Raw genomic sequence first — 18,983 nt, forward strand, 5'->3', positions numbered from 1 at the left:
CTGATCCACTCTTAAGTTTACCATCTCTTTCAAATATTATGTTCTATTAAATCATTGCTCTTAATAGTACAGTGAGTTTTCTGCTAGAGGTTTGATGCCTGACATCCCACTCCATGATGCATCTTCAAACATACTGTGTTGACTTCACCAATGACTGCATAAGGCAGACAGGTGTATTGCAGGAGTGGCAGAAATCTCATATTTCTACAGACGTACCTCACTTCTGTTTTGCAGGTAGGCAATTATATTTTAACAGTAGCGTTAGTTTTACCATCGGCTTGTTATGTTGGCATCAGGTTCTACTTCAGATAAGGCGGCTACTGACACTGAATAATGCCAGATCTTGCTAAGTAATGTTGTAGAGTGAGGGTGTCATGTGTATAAGATGTTAAACACTGTTTACTGATGATAAAATAATTGTTAAAGAAACATCTGGAAATGTTAATCTTGTCTACTCCTTGGAAGATGAACTATTTGCATTTTTAAGCAGGCTCATAAATAAATATGTTTACAGCATGTAGAGTGAAAGAATGAAAAGAGGACGTTGGCCAGACAGTCTGCAAAGGCAAAAGAACTCAGTGCAGCACTGAACAGAAATCTCCTTCCTCTGACCCTGTGTCACTTGTCCCAAACTGAGTAGCTTCCTAATCTCAAGGAACCAGTGTGGCCAAATCCGATGATGCTTCCAGATATTTTGCTTAATCTTTCTCATAATCTTACATCCTGTTGTAGGCAGTGGGTTGCTCCTTCCACACCACACTATGGCTAGGATTTACCTGGAATGCAATGCAAGACAGATGAGCCATTGCATACAGTTTGTTGCCCTTTGGAAACGGTCTGTTGCATAGATCTGAGCTGACTTTGATATGACTGGTGAAAGGGAAAGTTGGAGCCTAATAATTGTCATAACGAAGCATCAAAGACTAAGAAGCAAGATTGCAATGTCCTGCTGTATTATGTTAAAGTTTGGTTCAGCTTCAAAAATTGTCTTCAGTTTCTTAAAGCTCAAAAGCAGTGTTCCTGGTAACCTTTAATGATGTGTGAAATAAAGCAACAGGTATCTAAAGCAAAATATTATTAAGATTGCACTAGCAGAAGTGGTGCTAGCTGAAATTCAGAGGTAAAGAGTGGGTAACATTAGTTTGATTCTCACTGTCAGAACGCTCCCTTTTCAGTAACTATTCACAATAAATATGAAGTCTTTTGTAAAATGGTATGTTGGGGAGTACAAGCACCCTATTCCTACAGCAGAAGACACTCTATTTTCTTCATCAACCCATTGTATGATCTAAGTAAACTACTCCAAGTAAGATTTTTATAAGAAGTTTGAATTTCAGACAAATAAATCCTTTTTATTGTGGTTTCTCTGTAGTTAACTTCTACAGAGAAGCTGCTGCTGTGTCTTATAGACTTAATGAATAAAATAGGAGAATAAAAAAATTCTGAAAAAAAATTTTTTTTGTAATGCAAAAAAATTGAGAAATCTAGAACTTTACACTATAAGTGAGGTTCAACTTAATTGAAAGAAACCATATAAGGATGTATGAAAAAAAATGGTCCAATGACAGAATTACTAGTGATTAAACATGGCGTTTTGAGAGTATGATTCTTTCAGTTTGAAGTTACATGGCTGCATATATGTACCTAAATACAGCAGCCTCACACAAGTGTCTTGAAGATTTACCAGTCCAGAAACACAAATCTACCTGATCATCCTTTGCCTTAAGTAAATGATGATGAAAAAATGTAATGGTGTTTTATCTGTTCATCAAAAAAAAAAAAAAAAGACTCCTAACACTACTGACTGGATAATGCTTTTCAAACCTGATCTGTTTTGTGCATTTACATACATGCACGTAGATGCAACAAAGATACATGATCTGTTTGTTATATAGTTAAAATATTTTTAAAATGATATAAAACTATTATTCTAAAATGACTTGAATCTAAATGAATAAGAACTTAGGAAGGTGTGGATTGGCAATTTGCGTTTTTCTATATCATGTTCATGCTGAATTCCTGAGAAATATGAATGTGGTATTTGAGGGTGATGCTATTCGCAACCCTCTCGAACTGGGATCCACAGCCCTAACAGCTATTCAAAAATGAAGTATCTTTCAGTTTTGGTTCTGTGTAATGAGCTTATGACAAAACAAAAAAAAAAAAAGCGGTTTACTTCTACATTCTCCTGCAGGTGTAACTCTGCTGTCTGACAGTTTATCCTGTATTTTATTTTGATGAAGAGAGAGCATTAGGGAAGGAAAAAAATCTCTTCATCAAAAAGCTTAACAGGAAAGAAAAAGTCTCAAGACAATATCATGTATTGCTGGTTATTTGTGATGGTTAAGAGAATTATCTGAAAACAAAGAAGTCTTTCACAATGAATCTAAAACACAAAAGCTTTAATAACATTTACATCTGTGTATCATCCATGTCTCCAAATGCAAGTCATGAATAACACATAAACTAGAGTATATAGGGAACAGAAGTGCTAGCACATCATTTAAAATCCAGCACACCCCATCGTCAGTGGAATCAAATACACAGCAGGAATGGTTCCAGCTGATAGACACACAATGAAGTCATTGAAAATGAGAACATATTAATTACGTTCCTTAAGGTTAAAATAGTAATGGCTGAATTCTATAATCCTGGAATAATACTAATACCCCAAACCCATGCAGTAGAAGTAAGGTTTCAAAAATTGTGGAAGATTTAGTTTTGAATTCATGTATTTGTGTCTCACCCATGACTAACTTCACAGCATGGGGGGTGGCAGGGAGAAGAGCAGGAAGTGCAAGACAAAGACAAAACCAGAGAGAATTATCCCCCCCCCCCCCCCCCCCAAAAAAAAAAAAAAAAAAGTTCTTGGTCCAAACAAGCCACTTGCACTACATGAGCTAATTGTAAGAATATACCATTTCTAAACTGCAGCTGTTATGTGCTTAAGCAAACCCTGCTGGGAGAACTGCTTTGTAGAACACCTCTGCTAACACAGTCACAGAGACCCCTTTAATAGAGGAATTCAAAGTGCAGTGTATAAGGGAAAGCTTTTCCTTTTCTGAATTTTCCTGAGCTTATTGCAGGATGTGATCCTAGCTTGTCAGTGCCATAGATTTCCCTTTCCTTAAATGTTTTTTCTAGTTTCGTTATCTTTTTGTCTATGTTGAATCAAAACAATGGAGGCTGGAGGCAGAGTGTGTGTGCATTGAGAAATGAATAAGGGGGGCCGAGGGAGGATGCTCAGGTTGTATGATAGAAAATGATAGGTATCAAAAAAAAAAAAAATCAACAACAAAAAACCACCTAGTGTGGTCGTGGTCATTTTCTTTGTACTGCAACATTTTTTGTTTGTCCCTGAGGACTAGTAAGATCACTCATAATGATAGCTGATTTTAGGTATGTTCTTTCTCTACTTTTCTTCCTTCTCCTGCAAATCCTTATCCATGCAGCTCTGACAGATGACTTTTGCACCTCTGCTCCTAACTGTATTAACTCCATTGTGTTGGTGTGCTGAGCACCCTGATCCATAAGCATCTTTATGCAAAAAAGCCAAATCCTCCTGGTAGCAAAGGGTTAATTGTCTTCTTTCAATGCACTTTAAAACTCTCTGCTCTTGGGAATGATGTTTCCATGAGGGTTGAATGTAATTACAAAATAATATCGGTACTCTGTCTTATTTTCAGTGAATGATACTTCAGTCCTCACTGTTGCTACTGCACATGTTTATTTTGGGGCTCTTCCTTCAGTGCACTTGATGCAAGGTATTTGCAAATATGAGCCTTTGGGCTTTAAATGTTGTGCTGCTGCTTCTTTTTCTTGTTCACTACAGATTATGTTTAATTGATGACCTGCACTTACAGACATGGGTGGTATACAGATGTAAATGTTATTATAGCTTTTATATTTTATGTTCTCTTTGAAAGATCATTTTGTCTTTGAATAATACTCCTGTTCAGATTTTGGGGGCTTTATCTCTAAAAGAGAATATGAAATGGATATTGCACATCATATATTTCTTAAAAGTAATTTGGAATTTTAGGGTATGGGATTGGTGGTGACTGATACACTGCCTGGATGAGATATATCCCTTTGAAAATAACAGCACCAGTACATGCCTGCATCTGTCTAACCTCATAATTCACTTTCACATTGGGTTATGGATGTCTGCATTCAGTGAGTCTATCTTCCCTTTAGGTATTATTTCAGCCCTTTGAGATAATAAGGAAAGTTTAATTGCGTTGTTAATTGATTTTTTGCACAACATTATTACCTTGATTGATTGCAGAGTTGATGAAAATGTTAGACACAGGCAGTGTAAAGTATCAGCCCAGTAAGGAGTGGGAGCCTTGTGGAGAATAGATAACCTTGATGTTAAGAGCTATATCCTTCAGATATGTCTTCCCTTGACATATTGATGGCCCTTGAAAAGGGAAAAGCTGATTGTATGCAGAATGCAATCATTAAACCCACTTCAGCTGGCTGTTGATTAATTTGTTTTTTCCTGAAGGATCTAGTTAAAGAGAAGGCCTCACTAGTATCAACAGCAACCATTTTCCAGCTTCAGATTATTCTTAACCCTCTCCTAGAAGAAAGAAAAATGATACTGTCTTGGTTTAGACAGGCAAATTGTCTGAAAACATTCAGTCCAACTGCAGTTTGGGGATTATAACACTCACTTTGCCCCGTTAACTACTGCTTCCTCGACGACCTCTCCTCCCCCTGCCTTCAGTATTCAGCTGCACTCCAGCCACAGCTAGCAGAAAGCCACGTTTGATGTTTTCTGAGTAGGGCAAGCGTCTGTTCTCAGCAGAGATGCCAACAGGGAAGTCGAGCTTGTTTTACGCAAAGACTGAAGTATTTCAGTAGCATATAGCTGCTTCCCAGGAGCCTCTCTGAAAGGACCAGAGGGTTTGCTGCACACACGTAAGTGGTTAAACTTCTCTTATCCTTGAAAAAGATCTTTCTTGAATTTTTTTTTTTTGTTATTGTTTTGAGATCTTTGAGGTCTTCAGCAGGGCAGTTGTGTTGTGCATTGCTGCTGTCAGAGAGCACAAAGGATGCGATGGAAGTCGCTGTGCCTAATAGCACCGCTCCTAGAGTTTCCTCCTCCAGGACAAAGCCTGCTCAGGGCTGCCCCAGGTTTGACAGCAGCAGTCACATACCGTGCTCTTGGATGTGTTTAACCAAACAGGGGCTGCATATGATCAGCTCTCTAAGGCATGAATCCATGGGATGGCTATTGAAGGACTAGCTGCTACCTGCAGAGCACTTTCTGGCTCTGTGTTTGAGTGAAACACATAATGGAGCAAAGGTGAAGAGCATTACCTGTGAAAGCCATTGCCTAAGTGGCCTTCCTGTGGCAGATGGGGCTTCCTTGGCAGAAAACCTTTCTCTGGACTGGGGGACGGCTTCTGTCTGGAGCGTTTCTTCCACTTGTATCAGCAAATGACCCAAGCAATCTAAAACGTTTATGTAGCTTTAACCAAGCAATTGAATGTCTTGGAAAGAGAATGCTGCAGAGTCTTTATCTTTTCAGTTAACCATTTAAAGGGCATTTGGTACAGAAGTGGCAGCAGGTTATTGCTTCCTGTTACCTTGGTAGTCTCAGAGACAGTTGCTGTTAATTTGTGCTTGTGAGTGATCAGCGTTGCTTGATTGTTTGGCCAGATGTGTTTTATTAGGTCCAACGTGCACGTTTGCCAGTTGGCTCCTTTTTAACACGGGGACATGTTAACTTACAACATAGTCAAGTCTGACAAATTTGAACTAGCCAAATAAGTGAGTAATATTTCAAGCTGTCAAAGCGGGTGAATACTGATTAACTGACACACTCCAAAAGCTCTCACCACTATCCGTGCTCCAGTGGAAAACGTTTACTAAGCATAATGCTTGTTAGAAAGTCTTTGGTGCTTTGACTAAACTTTAATGACTCTGACCCTAATGGAGAGGTTTTAATGTGCCTCTCTTGAGCTATTCCTTAGCCTCCTATCTTTTATCTTTAGCAAAAGCTTCCATAGAGGCTAAAAGTACTCTTGTAAGCTGCATTCTGCTGTCCATTGTGATTTAAACTTCAGCCCCTCGCTCATTAGCATGTTTTGAAAAGGAGGCTGAGGAAGTGGGGAAAGAGTTGGAGGTAGGAAACAATGACAATATTTTGGCATTCAGTACTGGAGGCGGCCAATGTTTGGGAATTAGACTATGGCCAGCAAGTATTTGGCATAGCAGATGGTGGTGTAGATGTGATATAGCAGAGAACTAAATTCCAGTAAGAGACAAGCCAAGATTTGGTCCATAGAACTAGATATTTGCTGAACACTGCAGCTGCTTGCATCCAGATGCATTTCTGATTTCATTTGATGCTATACAGCAACAGCAACATAAGAGGTAAAAGATCTCACTGGCCGTGTGGGGTCTGGATGTATCTCACAGAGTGCTAAATGCCTTCAGCTTTCACTGGAAATCAAGGGAACACAGGTCCTTCTAGTATCAGCTCCTTAAGAATGCTTGGTTCTGTGTTAGAAAGGATCATAGCAATCCTATCATTAGCAATTAGTTAAATGTTTCCTTTGTTTCAGGGGAAGGAGTTATGGAAAGGACCAAGTAATGGCATGCAAAGAAGTTTCCCTTAACTGTATCATAATGTGACAGCAGTACTATTTCATTACTCTCTTTAATTTTATTTGAGAGACTTTCTTTCCCATCTTTTACAGTAAAAGGCAACTTGTCTTTATTTCAGATGACTCTCTTGAGAAATTTTGAACCAGTTGAGCCAGACTGAATTTTGTATGTTTTTTTTTTCCTAATGTGAACTCCTCCAGCAGGAACACATTTGAGGTCCAAAAGCAAGTTTTACTCATGAGATGAGCCAAATTCATGTCTAAACTCTCCAGAAGAGCTCTGCTGCTCAATTTTTTTTTTTCATATAAGAATTTGTAATTTTATTGGAATGCTTGCAGACTTTCCAAACAATTATTCCAAAAGTTTGCTTTCTGTCCCATAAATTTTGGTACATTTGTTTAATTCTATCATAGTTACTAAAAGAACTTGCTTCCTTTTCTTTCTTTTTTTTTTTTTTTTCTCCCCTTCTTTTTTTCCCCTCACATTTTATTCCTAATGCAATCTGTGCATGGTCAAAGTTTGTGAAGTACAGTGTAATTACACTCACTTTCTGTTTTCTTAACGACCCTGTCATTCTTTATGGTTTAATTCCACTGCTGATTAATGTGCATATTATTAGTAGAATGTAGCCCAAAGTATAGAGCAGCCTACAGAAATGCCATTTTTGCATATGTTAGCCAAATTAACTGAAAATATTCTAAATTGGTATGGTGAATGTATGCTGAACAGCTGAACTTTAATACAGAGTAGAGTTGGAATTTTACAACCTCCTTGCCCACCATTCCACATATAATAAAAGTGTCTCTTAGTGTCATTTCAAATGGTCACACTGGTGCATTATCAAAAGCAATAGAAAGACGGTTCCAAAGAGCCCTAACATTCATATTTCGCGAGGCCAGCAAGTGCCACCCTATGCCCTGGGAGCTTGTGGTGTGCTCGGCCATCACCTCCCTCCCATACGATTTGAGCCTTTTGTTCAGACCACTACACGGTGACATCCTCTTTGCAGCCATCTGTGTACACAAACTGATGCTCGCCGAGGTTAGTCCTCCAGCAGTCAGGCTCCTGGGCGAGAGGTTGAAAGCATGAACATAGGCTTTGATCGTGACAGAACAAGAAATTGGCTGCGAAACCAACAAACAGTATTGCTTTAATTGCCAGAGTGGAATATTTCGCTGGCTGGCGCGGTCTGTTCGTTAGACAAATGCATGCTGCCCTCTAGTGCTGCTGCTGCCGGCTGCTGGCTGGGGCTGCTGCTGGTCCTCGGCGGGCGCCGGCCGTCAGCAGGGAGCGATGGAGGTGCTCCGACTCTGCTTGAGAGACGAAAGATATTTAGCAGTCGCAACCTGGTTGGCATTGAGTCCTTACAGTTGTTTGGTCTGCCGTTAGTCTACTGCTTTTATTTAAACTATGTACGAGAGAATGGGATGTATGAAGAAGTGTTCGAAAGACGGAAAGAGCTGTTAACCCGTATGTCTTTTCCTCCATCTCCCTCAGTGGCAGAATTCTCATATATGAATTTAAGTATGATTTCACCTGTTATATCGGGGGTACTGATAAGCTATTTCCTGTGTATTTGGGTTTCTTTGAAATTGCAGATACAATTTATGTGCCTGAGAATTTAGAAACATCCGCTTAAAAATTTCAGCATATTCAACAAGAAATATTTTGTTGTAAAGCCTGCATTAATTCAATCCCTGACACTGTCTGAGAGAGCGAGTATGGTAAGGACAGAGTGAAGGAAAAAAAACATTCAGTTTTTACATTTGGTACTTCTTGCTTCGTTTTCTTCAGAGTGAGACACCCCCCACCCCACCCCCAGCATATTTCTCTGATGATGGTTACAATAAGCATGGAAAGATTCCAAGGAGATCCCAAGTGTGGGACCTTAAAGTGTAACAGTGATACCCAGAGGAGTATGGGACTGGTTAATGATTTAAGGTATTATGCCCTAAATGCTCCTATTTTAGCCAACAGTAAAGATTCTGTAGACAGCACATGCCCAGATCAAAGCTGATCATGTCAATGTCATTCAAGGAGGGAGAGATACCCTCCTTTCCCCCTTTTCTCCCCCCTACCCCTTTTTAAACAAAGTATGACATCTGAGAAACAGTGTGTTGATTGTTCCACTGCCAGGATACGCATAATGGAAACATTAGCTCCAAGATAACTTTTAATCTGTCAGCCTAATGGCTCCTTAATGTGTAGAGGGCTTTAAATGTATGTCAGCCAGGGCTGTATAAAGTAATATAGTTTGTGGCCTGAATGGATTTAGATGACTCCACACCATGACACAATATGGTTTATTATTAAGTATCAGCTCATCAGCTTATTCCCATGGACTTGGACAAGCTTCTCAATTTTCCAGTAACAGATTATGTGAGAAAAAGCTTGCAGTGCATTTTTTTTTTCTCTTTTTTCTTTTACTCCCTCCCATCTTCCAAATTACAAGTTTCATCCCAGCTGCTTTGAGAGCCCTGAAGTGTATTTACAGCAGGCTGCACTTTATCACACATCAGCTTGACTGCTAGTTTACACTGAACATTTATGCAGCTCCCTTGGCCTGGGATGCAAACTTCACATCTTTGTATTCCTATCACCTTCACTGCAATTTTTTCCAACATCCTCTCCCCTGTTGACTGCTTTCCTTCCCCTCCCCTACTCTCACTTCTCCACATACTCCCCCTTTCCCCCCCTTCCTACAAACAAGCCAGTGAGACTTGACATGTCGCAGCACTTGTCTGTGCAGGATACTTGCAGTAATTCAGGGTCTTAGTTTCCCTGGTCTGATTCCTCTCAGCTCTAGAATAGGTGTGTGATTCCAACACCATTGCCACAGACTGGATGTAGATTTAATTTTGTGTTGTTCAGTAATTTCTTTCAGTCTGAGGGACCACTTCATGATCTGTGCTGTGGGGTGTCCACAGGAAAATATTATCATTTTTTTTGAATCCCTGGGCAGAGAGCAGAGCAAAGAAGTAATTCATCTCCCTGAATGCAAAGGCTACCTTTCTTTTAGCAGTGCAACCCACACAGGGAGGGTGATGATCAGGGCAAGTTGCTTTTTCTGTCAGGGGAACATATGGAAAGGTACAGAGTCTTCCCATTAGGTGCTTGCAAACATATAGGTCAAAATAAGCAAGACAAAAGAAATGGATACAGGATAGTGATGCAGACTGTAACAGATGCCCGCTGTACTCTTCTCTCCTTCAAAATCCTTATAATGGGGAAAATAGACCAGCAGGAATTGCCGTAGAAAATGATGAGAGTGGGAAGGAGGGGTTTCAGAGGGAAATTGGCCGTCAGAGGGACTGAGTGTACTGACAGGAGAGTGGGAATTTGTTTTCTGTCACTGCTGGACTGACCTTCCCTGCATACACCTATTGCTAGGACTGGCTGAAAGGGAGTTAGCCTGTGTAAGGACTGGACTTGTCTCAGTCCCTTGCAGCAGTAGCACAACCAGAGGCTTTTTGTTTCTTTGTTGGCTGTATGCTCCTCTTTTTGTTGTTCCCACTGCACTGATTTAAGGAGTCTTGACCTTTTGCCTTGAATCCCAATCCTGCAGTTGGGCATTCTGGAAGCTGCAGTCACAACGAGCAGGATGAATGGTACTGGGCATGGATTCCTTCCCATTGACATTAACAGCTGCAGCTCTTCTGTTCTTCTGGGTCACGATGCAATTTTTGAGCTTGAGCTCTTCCATACTGACAGTGATTTGTTTGCTGCATGGCGCTGGGTTTTATGTTGGCAGGGCAGGGAGAAAGCTTGAGTAGATCTCTCGGAGTTATGTACTTCACTGCTCCAGGAGCACTTAGTGACTTAGATGGTCCCTTACACTTATCTTCCAACTGATCTTCTGAGGTTCCTGTGTCAGAAACTTCACAGGCTGGAGCATATTCAGTAGAAACAATTGTTCTGTTTCACTAAAAGCAAGCGTGAAGAGCAAAAAGTCTGTCTGTAACTCCATCCATTCTTGTCCTACATTAAGTTTATCATTTTAAAATTGTAACTAAATTTGGTTTACAATGGCTCATAAAGCCCTCAAATGCATTCTTTTTGGCTTTTAGCTTTAACAGTTCACCAAAGGTAAAGGATTTCGTGTTCCTAACTGCTCATACTATTGTTCTTGTTTCTGCATATCTACAAAAACAACTGGAAGGCCTGACAAGAAATAAATAAATGGCTGGAATGTCTAAAAGTTAAAGCAGGTGAATGACCTTTGAAGACTGAGTGAGTTGGAAAAGCATTCAATGTTTTTGAGACAAAACATGAAGTTCATTTTTTGCATTTGTAAAGTATCTCCCTTGTGTTACAGCCACGAGACTCAGTAAAACTAAAAGCTCACTTCTTGGGCCTAAGACAACTTTCTATTCATTCGTTTTTTTCCTTATCACTGTAGGATAGTTAGCTTCTCCCCTCCCCTCTCCCATCCTCCTCAGGTCCCCTCCTTTATGTTCTGTGAAGCTTTGCATGGATCTGTGCAGCACAAATATCAGGCTGATTTGCGTGAAACTCAGGCAATTTTTTTTAAGTTTTATTTTCTTGTTTTAAAATAATTAGATAGTCCAGTTCAATTAATTTGTGTCAGAAATTATTTTTTTGAGGATAAAAAAGCAAATATTTTGAAAATGTGAAATGTGAAATATTTTGATGCTTTTTACTGCATCTAGTTCCTTTAATGTTCTTAATGATGATTACAGAATAAATATCTCAGGTATAATCTAATTACTAAATCTAATGATTTTTTGTTTATCTTTTTTAAAAAAACAACACTAGAATGACTGTGAGAGTATATACATAATGCTGATTTTATAGAACAACAACATAAGAAATAGCCTGTATGTTACTGAAGCTCTAATACAGTTAAGTTCCTAATTTCTTGAAAAACCCTAGTGCTGCACTTCTTACAGAAAGTCAAAGTGAAATTTAAAATAAGAAATTGTCAGGTAGATGAGAAGTTGTTAATATTTCTATGAAAATAAACATAAAATGAAAACTTACTGAACTCCTGAGCAAAAGAATTTTTTTTCAAAACAGCTTCATACCTTTAGATAAAAGGATTTTAGAGTTTTAAATTACTGCAACTGATTTGCCTAAATCAGTAGCATTGTAGTTGTGAAACTATTTGTAGATGCATATTTATTCTCCTCTGAATGTTCTAGGTAGGGAATTATTTCCTGTGAAGGAAGTTCATATTAATATTTAAGGGAATTTTGCAACTTCTGTTCATTAATTGTAGAAAATGCCCAAGTGCCTGTGAAAAAAAATGATAATGGTATTGATATTTCATCCTGAAGGTCTCAAAACAATTTGCAGATTGGTAGTATAACCACAGTGAAACACACCCAGCTTCTTGGTGGAACATGGCAGCTGTTTAATAGCCCATAGCAAAACTATATAACAGCAGGTTGTGGAAAGAGAGATGAATATGGATCAAGTACAAATTGGCAGAGGAGGATTTAGGTACTGTACTCAAATTAAACTTAAGCAAAGTGGAATACCATTAGAATATCGAGTCTGTGTATGAACAATCTTCACACTCTGTCTGACCACAGCACCTAGTATGAGGACCTGTGGTTAGCCCACGTGAAAGGTAGGTAAGGGACAGTATGCTGAACTGTGTTACCTGCTGTACACTGTAAACCAACGTGTTTGACAAACAATTTTAATTGTGGATACTTTGTTGTTTGCAGTTGCAGAAGGGTTTGTTAAAAACATTTGATGTTAAAACGGGTGCCTGAGGGGAATCTTGAGCAGATGTGACAATAGTTTTGAGTGGGAGAAGCAAAAGTGTTGACTTGACTACTTAGTTTTAGCCATTACTTTTTAAAGAAAGATGAATGCTATCAGAGAAGTCTGTGCTGCTAGCATATGCCCCTCACAATGAGGCTGAAAGATGTTTTTAATAGACACAGAGCAGTTATTTATTAGGAAAAAAGTGTGAACTAAGATAGACCATGAGATACTACCAGGTCACATTTCCCTTAGGTTTCTGTTGGCTTGAGCAGAATTTGGACCTATGACTGAGGCTGTATGATCTGTAAATCTAGCACATCTCACTGCAACTTCTTTTTACTATTTTCCACATAATACATGAAGGTCTACAAACGTTTCTTACTCTGGGAAAGTGTATGGAGACCCAATTGCACAATTGCACAGTAGCACTCTGCAACACGTGCCCAATTTAAAAGGAGCAAACATGACTTGAACAATTTTTCATGTGCTTTAGTATGCATGTATGTATTTATTTATTTATTTGGATAATTGGGTTTTCCCTCAGCTAGGGAAAAGCTGGTGTTGCAGACATTACAATGTGTTTGTGAAGAAAGACTGATACCAAAACACATGAAAGCAACTGCAAGGTCATTACTTACCAGCATAATTAGAACATCCATTCTGAAGGGGGAAAACATTTAAAAGATAAAGAGTGAATTTAAAAATGATTTTTTCCAATGCATTTTTTTCATAATTATAGTTTTAACAGCTTGTGGTGATGGTACAAGCAGCTACTTAAGAAAAATTAGAAGCCTCATTTGGGGGAAGATGATTCCTCAAGAGACCTTGTGTTGTCATTTCTCAAGAACTGTGAGCAGAAACCTCATTCAGGATGCTGTATGTTGTTTTGATGCATAGGAGGTATACTTAGCTTATTATGGCCAGTACTGGATATTTTAATTAAAAAACAACACAAAAGTCACAGATGTATTGTTTCCCCCTTGTTCCTCCCCTTGTCTCCGTGCAAAACCGCAAGCGTGCTATTGCCCCTGAACAGCAAGAAGAGAATAGAATTGCAGATGGGCACGATGGCAAACTGCAGAATGCTGAAATTCACGTATGACATACCGTAGCATCAGACCCCTCACTGCAGCACATAAGCCTTTTGTAGTTCTTGGTTTTCTGCAGTTGTCAAAGGGAGGTGGGAGAAGGAGAGAGAAAACAAAACAAAACCCAACCAGTCACCGCATTTAATTTATGAGCCAGATTATTGTTTTACAAATAACCTTCATGATAAATAGAGTCTCATGGCAACATTTTCAACTGTGCTTTTATCAAGACTCTCTGAGCAGTGTGTGTAATATGCCTGGCAATCGAATCACGGCTGTACGCCTTGGTAGGGAATCTCTGTGGAGACAACACATCCTTAATTTAAACAATTGTAGGCTGCAGGAGTTCAAAAATTTCAGCTGACTTTAACTGTCACTAGCCCAAGCACCTTTATCCCCAGGCGAGCAGCAGCAGCTGGATTTCATTTCCTGCTGCCAGACTGTCCGACATCTTTGCTGAACATCCCAGGAACCGAGAGTCTTTACTTTAAGGATTTTATTCAAGGTGACAGCTCCTCACACTTTAGCGTTCAGATCACCTCAAGTAGCTGAGATATCAGTGAAAATGAGAGCACTTCTCCAGCAAGCTCCAAATTTAGATTGACTGAGGTTATCCTTAGGCCTCTAGACCCAACCTCCGTGACAGAACAGGCCTGCCAGTAACTTTAAAACTACGCTGGAGTTTGTAATGATGTCTGGGGAGAAATATTCTGCTGGAGCAGAGGAGAATACTATAAGCGATAGGAAATGATGTCAGATTTAGTTAGGGCTGAAGACAGCACTGGAATATACTTGGCATAATATGGCACTGGTATCTCTGTCAGCATCTCTGTTTTCTGTCACCGCACACAATTCAGGGCCTGTCTGTAGTCCTGACAGTGTCTTTTCAGATCAGGTTATTGCCAACTCGGAGACTCACTCAGTGCAGCACCATACAGCCCCCTTTGTTTGAAGTCTGCCCTTTTGTCATTAATGCACTTGATGTCTATTTAAATCTGACGGTGAATGCAGTATCTGTTTTCCTGTCAAGAGATCATTGACAATATTAATACCTCATGTCCTTGCCTCATTTTCTAAGCGCTGACACCTAGCTACAGTCTCCAGCATTCATCAAACAGCACTCTCTCACCAGCATCTCTATAAACAGTCTCGCTTCCAGTCCTCAAGAAACGCGGCAGACCTCAAACAACACTTCTATCAATGCCAGGGAAAAAGCAGTCTGAAGAATACCGTTAATAAACTGTTCATATACTTTACATTTAGAGCTCCAAAAGGCCTTGTTACCAATCTAATGCCTGCTGCAGTTTGACTTGGAATACCATCTGTTTAGGGGGAAAACTTGCTTTCTGCTAGATGCTTGTTTAGGAATGATAACATCACGCTTTAAATGTGGAAACTGCTCTACTATTGAAATGATGAAATTTAAATTACTGATGAAAGCTCTGTGGAGAAAGGGAGTGGGATCAAGCCTTGCACCATACAGTCTTCACTTCTGCTCTCCTGAAGAGAAATGTGTTTTTCACAGTGAATGACTGGACAATCCATTTTTTCTTCGTTTTCCATAAGAATGTGTTACTATCCTATCTTAGAAGGAAAGAGGAGCATGGGTTACATGCCCACAGCCCATGCCTTCCAAGACTTTAGTTGCTTATCTGGTGCACATTACCCTGGAAAAACAGATGCAGAATATAAAAACTTGCATTCTTTATTGATACTGCAGGTGGCTACAATACCTGCTGTGTGAGTCCTGGAAAGCCAGAACTACAAGGAGTTGAGGGTTGGCTCTTCCCCCATATTTACCCTTTATGTACGACAGTGACTGTGTTCTTTTGGTGAGGTTATGTGTGCCCTTATGGGGATGAGCGAGATACATCAGCACTTGCTGTGCTAGACACTCCCAAGATAGAGGAGACTCTTTCACCTTACTTCTGAGTGTGAGAGGTGACTTTAATTTGACTGTATAAGCCTGCGGGAACAAAGAACAACTCTGCTAGTAAAATTTAGCATCTTTGAGGATGTTCACAGGTGGGATGTGACTGTGAACTTACACTTTTGCATACCACTTAGTACCACCAGAGGGGATGCTTTTGAATAAAGTCGTGAGATCTTCAGGTATGTATGTCTCACCCACAGCAGTTAAAGCTTCCTCAGGCATCTTACCTCCTGCGTGCACGGAGAATAATGTGCCTGTTCTCCCAAAAGCAGTGTTCTGGCTAATTTTTGAAAGCATTCTCCATGGGTACAGATATTTAGCATAGTTAACAATTGGAATTGTTTTTTAATCATCGGGAAAACCATTTAAACACATGATATGGAGACAGTAGGCAATACAAAATGCGAGTCCAATCCTGACTCTCCATTTTTCAAAACTTGCAGAGAGTCACTGTGATTTAAAATACAACATATGATGTTCCAGTGTGATTCAATTTTTGAAGGCATTTACGGATATTTGTTTAACAGGATAGCTCACACAGGTATCTGAACACACGTTTTCCCCGTGGGTTGCAAACTGCTGATTGAAATGGTAATACTGAATATTTCCAATGAACAAACTTTCTTTTACAAGATGAGAGAACCATTCTCTTCCCTCTTTCAAATTTCCCTGTTTTTGTGCTTCTGCACCACTTTCGTAATTGTAATTTCGACTACTTTCCTAATTGTAATTCATTTCCTTTTTCCTGTAGGCATCTTGGGAAAATGCCGCTACATTTACTATGGAAAACATTCGGAAGGCAACAGATTCATCCGAGACGACCAGCTATAAAACACGGCACTCTTTCATGCCACTTTAGTCCCTCCACACGAGAAGCACAAATTGAATCTAAATTTTAAGCATGTAACTAAAGTCCTCTAGTGCCTTCTGCTGACTTTGCCAGGCCTGTCAAGATCATCCTTCCATCTCAGTCTGAGTAGTCACATAGGATTGACATGATTGCCTTTAAGCAGGTCCCATCTACCAGCGTGACAGACAGCTGTGGCAGAGCACACGGCCTGACAGGAGGAGCGTGGTGATGGATTGCCCGGTCCAGCTGCTGCACGCAGGAGAGCTGGGGTCACACCTGGTCCTTCACTGAGCATGCTCCATTAGCTGGCGCCTCACGAAAGCAGCGTGTTTATCTCCAGCTCGCCTGTTGAGTGAGAGCGGCTGGCGATATCAAAGTGTTTATAAAAGAGAAGAGCTATAATTTCAGATGAAAAAGCCCCTTATCTGTTCTAAGTTGTTTTTTTTTCTTGTGAATTAAGTGTTGTTGTTTCTATCATCTCCTATATGCTCACACAAATGCTCTTCACAGGGTGTTCTTGGTTTTTCCACAAATAATCCAATCTATATGGATTATTCTTTCTTTCAACAGGAAAAGATGTATCCAGAAAATGTTTCATCAATGCAAATTAAAATCAGTCTGTATTTTTGCTTGTAAGCAATGGATAAGAGTTTGAACAGTTTTGTAGACAGAGTTTTCTAATTATTAAATAACAACTCAAATTTATTTACCTCGATCGTCAGAAAAGGGGTCATTTTTAATACTGTAGTAGTTGCATAGGTTCTCTGTGTAGTTAGAAAGGCACTCAATTATGATATTGACAGTGTGTATTATTCCTGGTTTGTTATGCAAGATATATTTTAATGTGTAGTGAGTACATTTAGAATTAAATACTTAAATTTGGAATGAAAAAAGGTCTTAAAAAGAGGGATGTAAAATAAAATTGCCACCAGATGGGTATGATTACTCAGCAGGGAAAAACGTCAATAAAAGTAACTGGCGGAATTAACATAATTAACAGCTTTACTAATATGTTCTGGAGAAAAGTTCTGTTTAATCCCATTTTCTATGTAAGAAAGGCTATTGTGAAGTTTTCAGTGAAAAAGCAACAATGCATAGTGTATTTCTTGCTTCTCTAAGAAGCAGATTGAGATACTTTGAATCATGAACTTCTTTCTGTGGAAAAAAAGATCCTAATATTTAACTAATATATAATTTTAAGTGTTACTAGTTACAGTGTGATTGGCGTAGAAATATGCAAAAATTCTGTCCTCTGAGCTGTTCATAACACCTGCATGTTGTTCCTGGCTGAGTGTCATCACTGTCTGACTGTGTTTGGTTTATTTGTAACTAGATGGTACCCTTAATTTACTTTCCTAGAGGATAAATGTCAATTTTTAGAAGTTGCCCACTGTTTTTGTCTATTGTCAGCTGTTCTGTGGATAGAAGTTAACTGGATGTTGAAGCCAATCATGAAAAAGAATGAGATTGGTGGCGTGACAAAGGAAAGCTTGGTGCTGCTGAGGGTTTGAGGCCTTGCTCAGTAACTGGAAGACTCAACTCGCTCCAGAAGTCTGCAGTAAATCAAGCAGATACTTAAAATCAGTGATGAACAATATAGAGTGATCTAGTTCATACCACCTGTGAAGCATGTCTTGTATTTTGAGGTTAAATTGAGTTCTGAGATGCTTGCTACACAAACTGGCATCTGGAAAGTGGGTATTGGCCGCTTGTAATGACTCTGCTAGTGTCATAGATGGTTACAGATGTAATGCCAATTCACATTAGATATCCTAGGACATACCAGAGAAAGGAAAACTACAGGCTCCTTTTTTGTTTGGGTGTTTTTTTTTGTGTTTATTGTTGTTGCTGTTTCCCCAAAAAATAGTCCTTAGAAGTATGTAGGGCACTTGTATTCTCTCTTGGCTACTGGAATAACAGCAATTCTTGTTTGTTCATATTATATTGTCTTTTTTGAAGCCTACACGTGTTTTGGCCATGGCATATTATAGGCAGCAGGTTCTGAATACGGGTGTTTAGAATAACCTAATGTCACTTTCGGTTTGGTTTCGTATATGTTCTTGTCTTTATAAAAAGCTTTAACCCTGCCGCAAACAATAAACAGCACTTGCAAACTGACTGCATGATTTTTCCTTCTTTATTTTGCTTGTTTACTTTGCCTAATGTCAAAACTATTTGTATCACTTTCAGAAGTGTTTTCTTCCATGCAAAGCTTTGGAGGCAAAAAAATATTTTTGGAATGAGAGATCTGATCACGGTATCATCCATTTTAGTTTCTGTTTTGACTTGGGGGATTATATACCTATAGTTAAATATGATAAAGCCCTAATTGCAAGTTGCTTAAAGGGAATTCAAATTAAATGTTACTGATTATGGAAAATCAAAAGGATAATATATGAATAAGAAATAAATGTTAGAATATTGTTTAAAATCTAGTATGCATGTTTATTGCTGCTTATATAAACATCAATCTTTTTTAATATGTGTAACATTTTATTTACAGACATTTTTGCTTCTTCTTCATGGTGTCTTTAATCCACTGGTTTAGCCAAAATGAGTTTAGCTAATGAAGATAATTGGGCACTAAGAAGAATTGAAGATATCTTCGAACACCTGCCTCTTGAATACTCAAGTGGTAGTCCATTGTTATGGTTTTGTGATTTTTTGTTGTCAGTATTCCACATCATTACATCATGTAAGGTACGGGCAGTTAAAGAGTTAATTCCCTGATTACTGCAAACTGCCTTTTTTGGTG

General features: G+C 39.1%; 1 protein-coding gene across 8 annotated transcripts in view; it reads left to right on the top strand.

Moving 5' to 3' along the window:
• LRMDA (leucine rich melanocyte differentiation associated) overlaps positions 1–18,347 on the top strand; it is a 656,329-nt gene extending 637,982 nt beyond the window's left edge. For 6 of the 8 annotated variants that reach the window (XM_021397515.1, XM_021397518.1, XM_021397514.1 and 3 more), the window contains one exon: positions 16,130–18,346. In XM_021397515.1, coding sequence (XP_021253190.1) covers positions 16,130–16,277 — 148 coding nt within the window. In that variant the 3' untranslated portion in view covers positions 16,278–18,346. Of the gene's footprint in view, positions 1–16,129 lie in introns of all 8 variants that reach the window. The other 2 variants (XM_021397517.1, XM_021397520.1) reach the window with 2 other exon arrangements.

The sequence above is a fragment of the Numida meleagris genome, chromosome 5 (assembly GCF_002078875.1).
Source record: "Numida meleagris isolate 19003 breed g44 Domestic line chromosome 5, NumMel1.0, whole genome shotgun sequence".
Classification (NCBI taxonomy): domain Eukaryota; kingdom Metazoa; phylum Chordata; class Aves; order Galliformes; family Numididae; genus Numida; species Numida meleagris.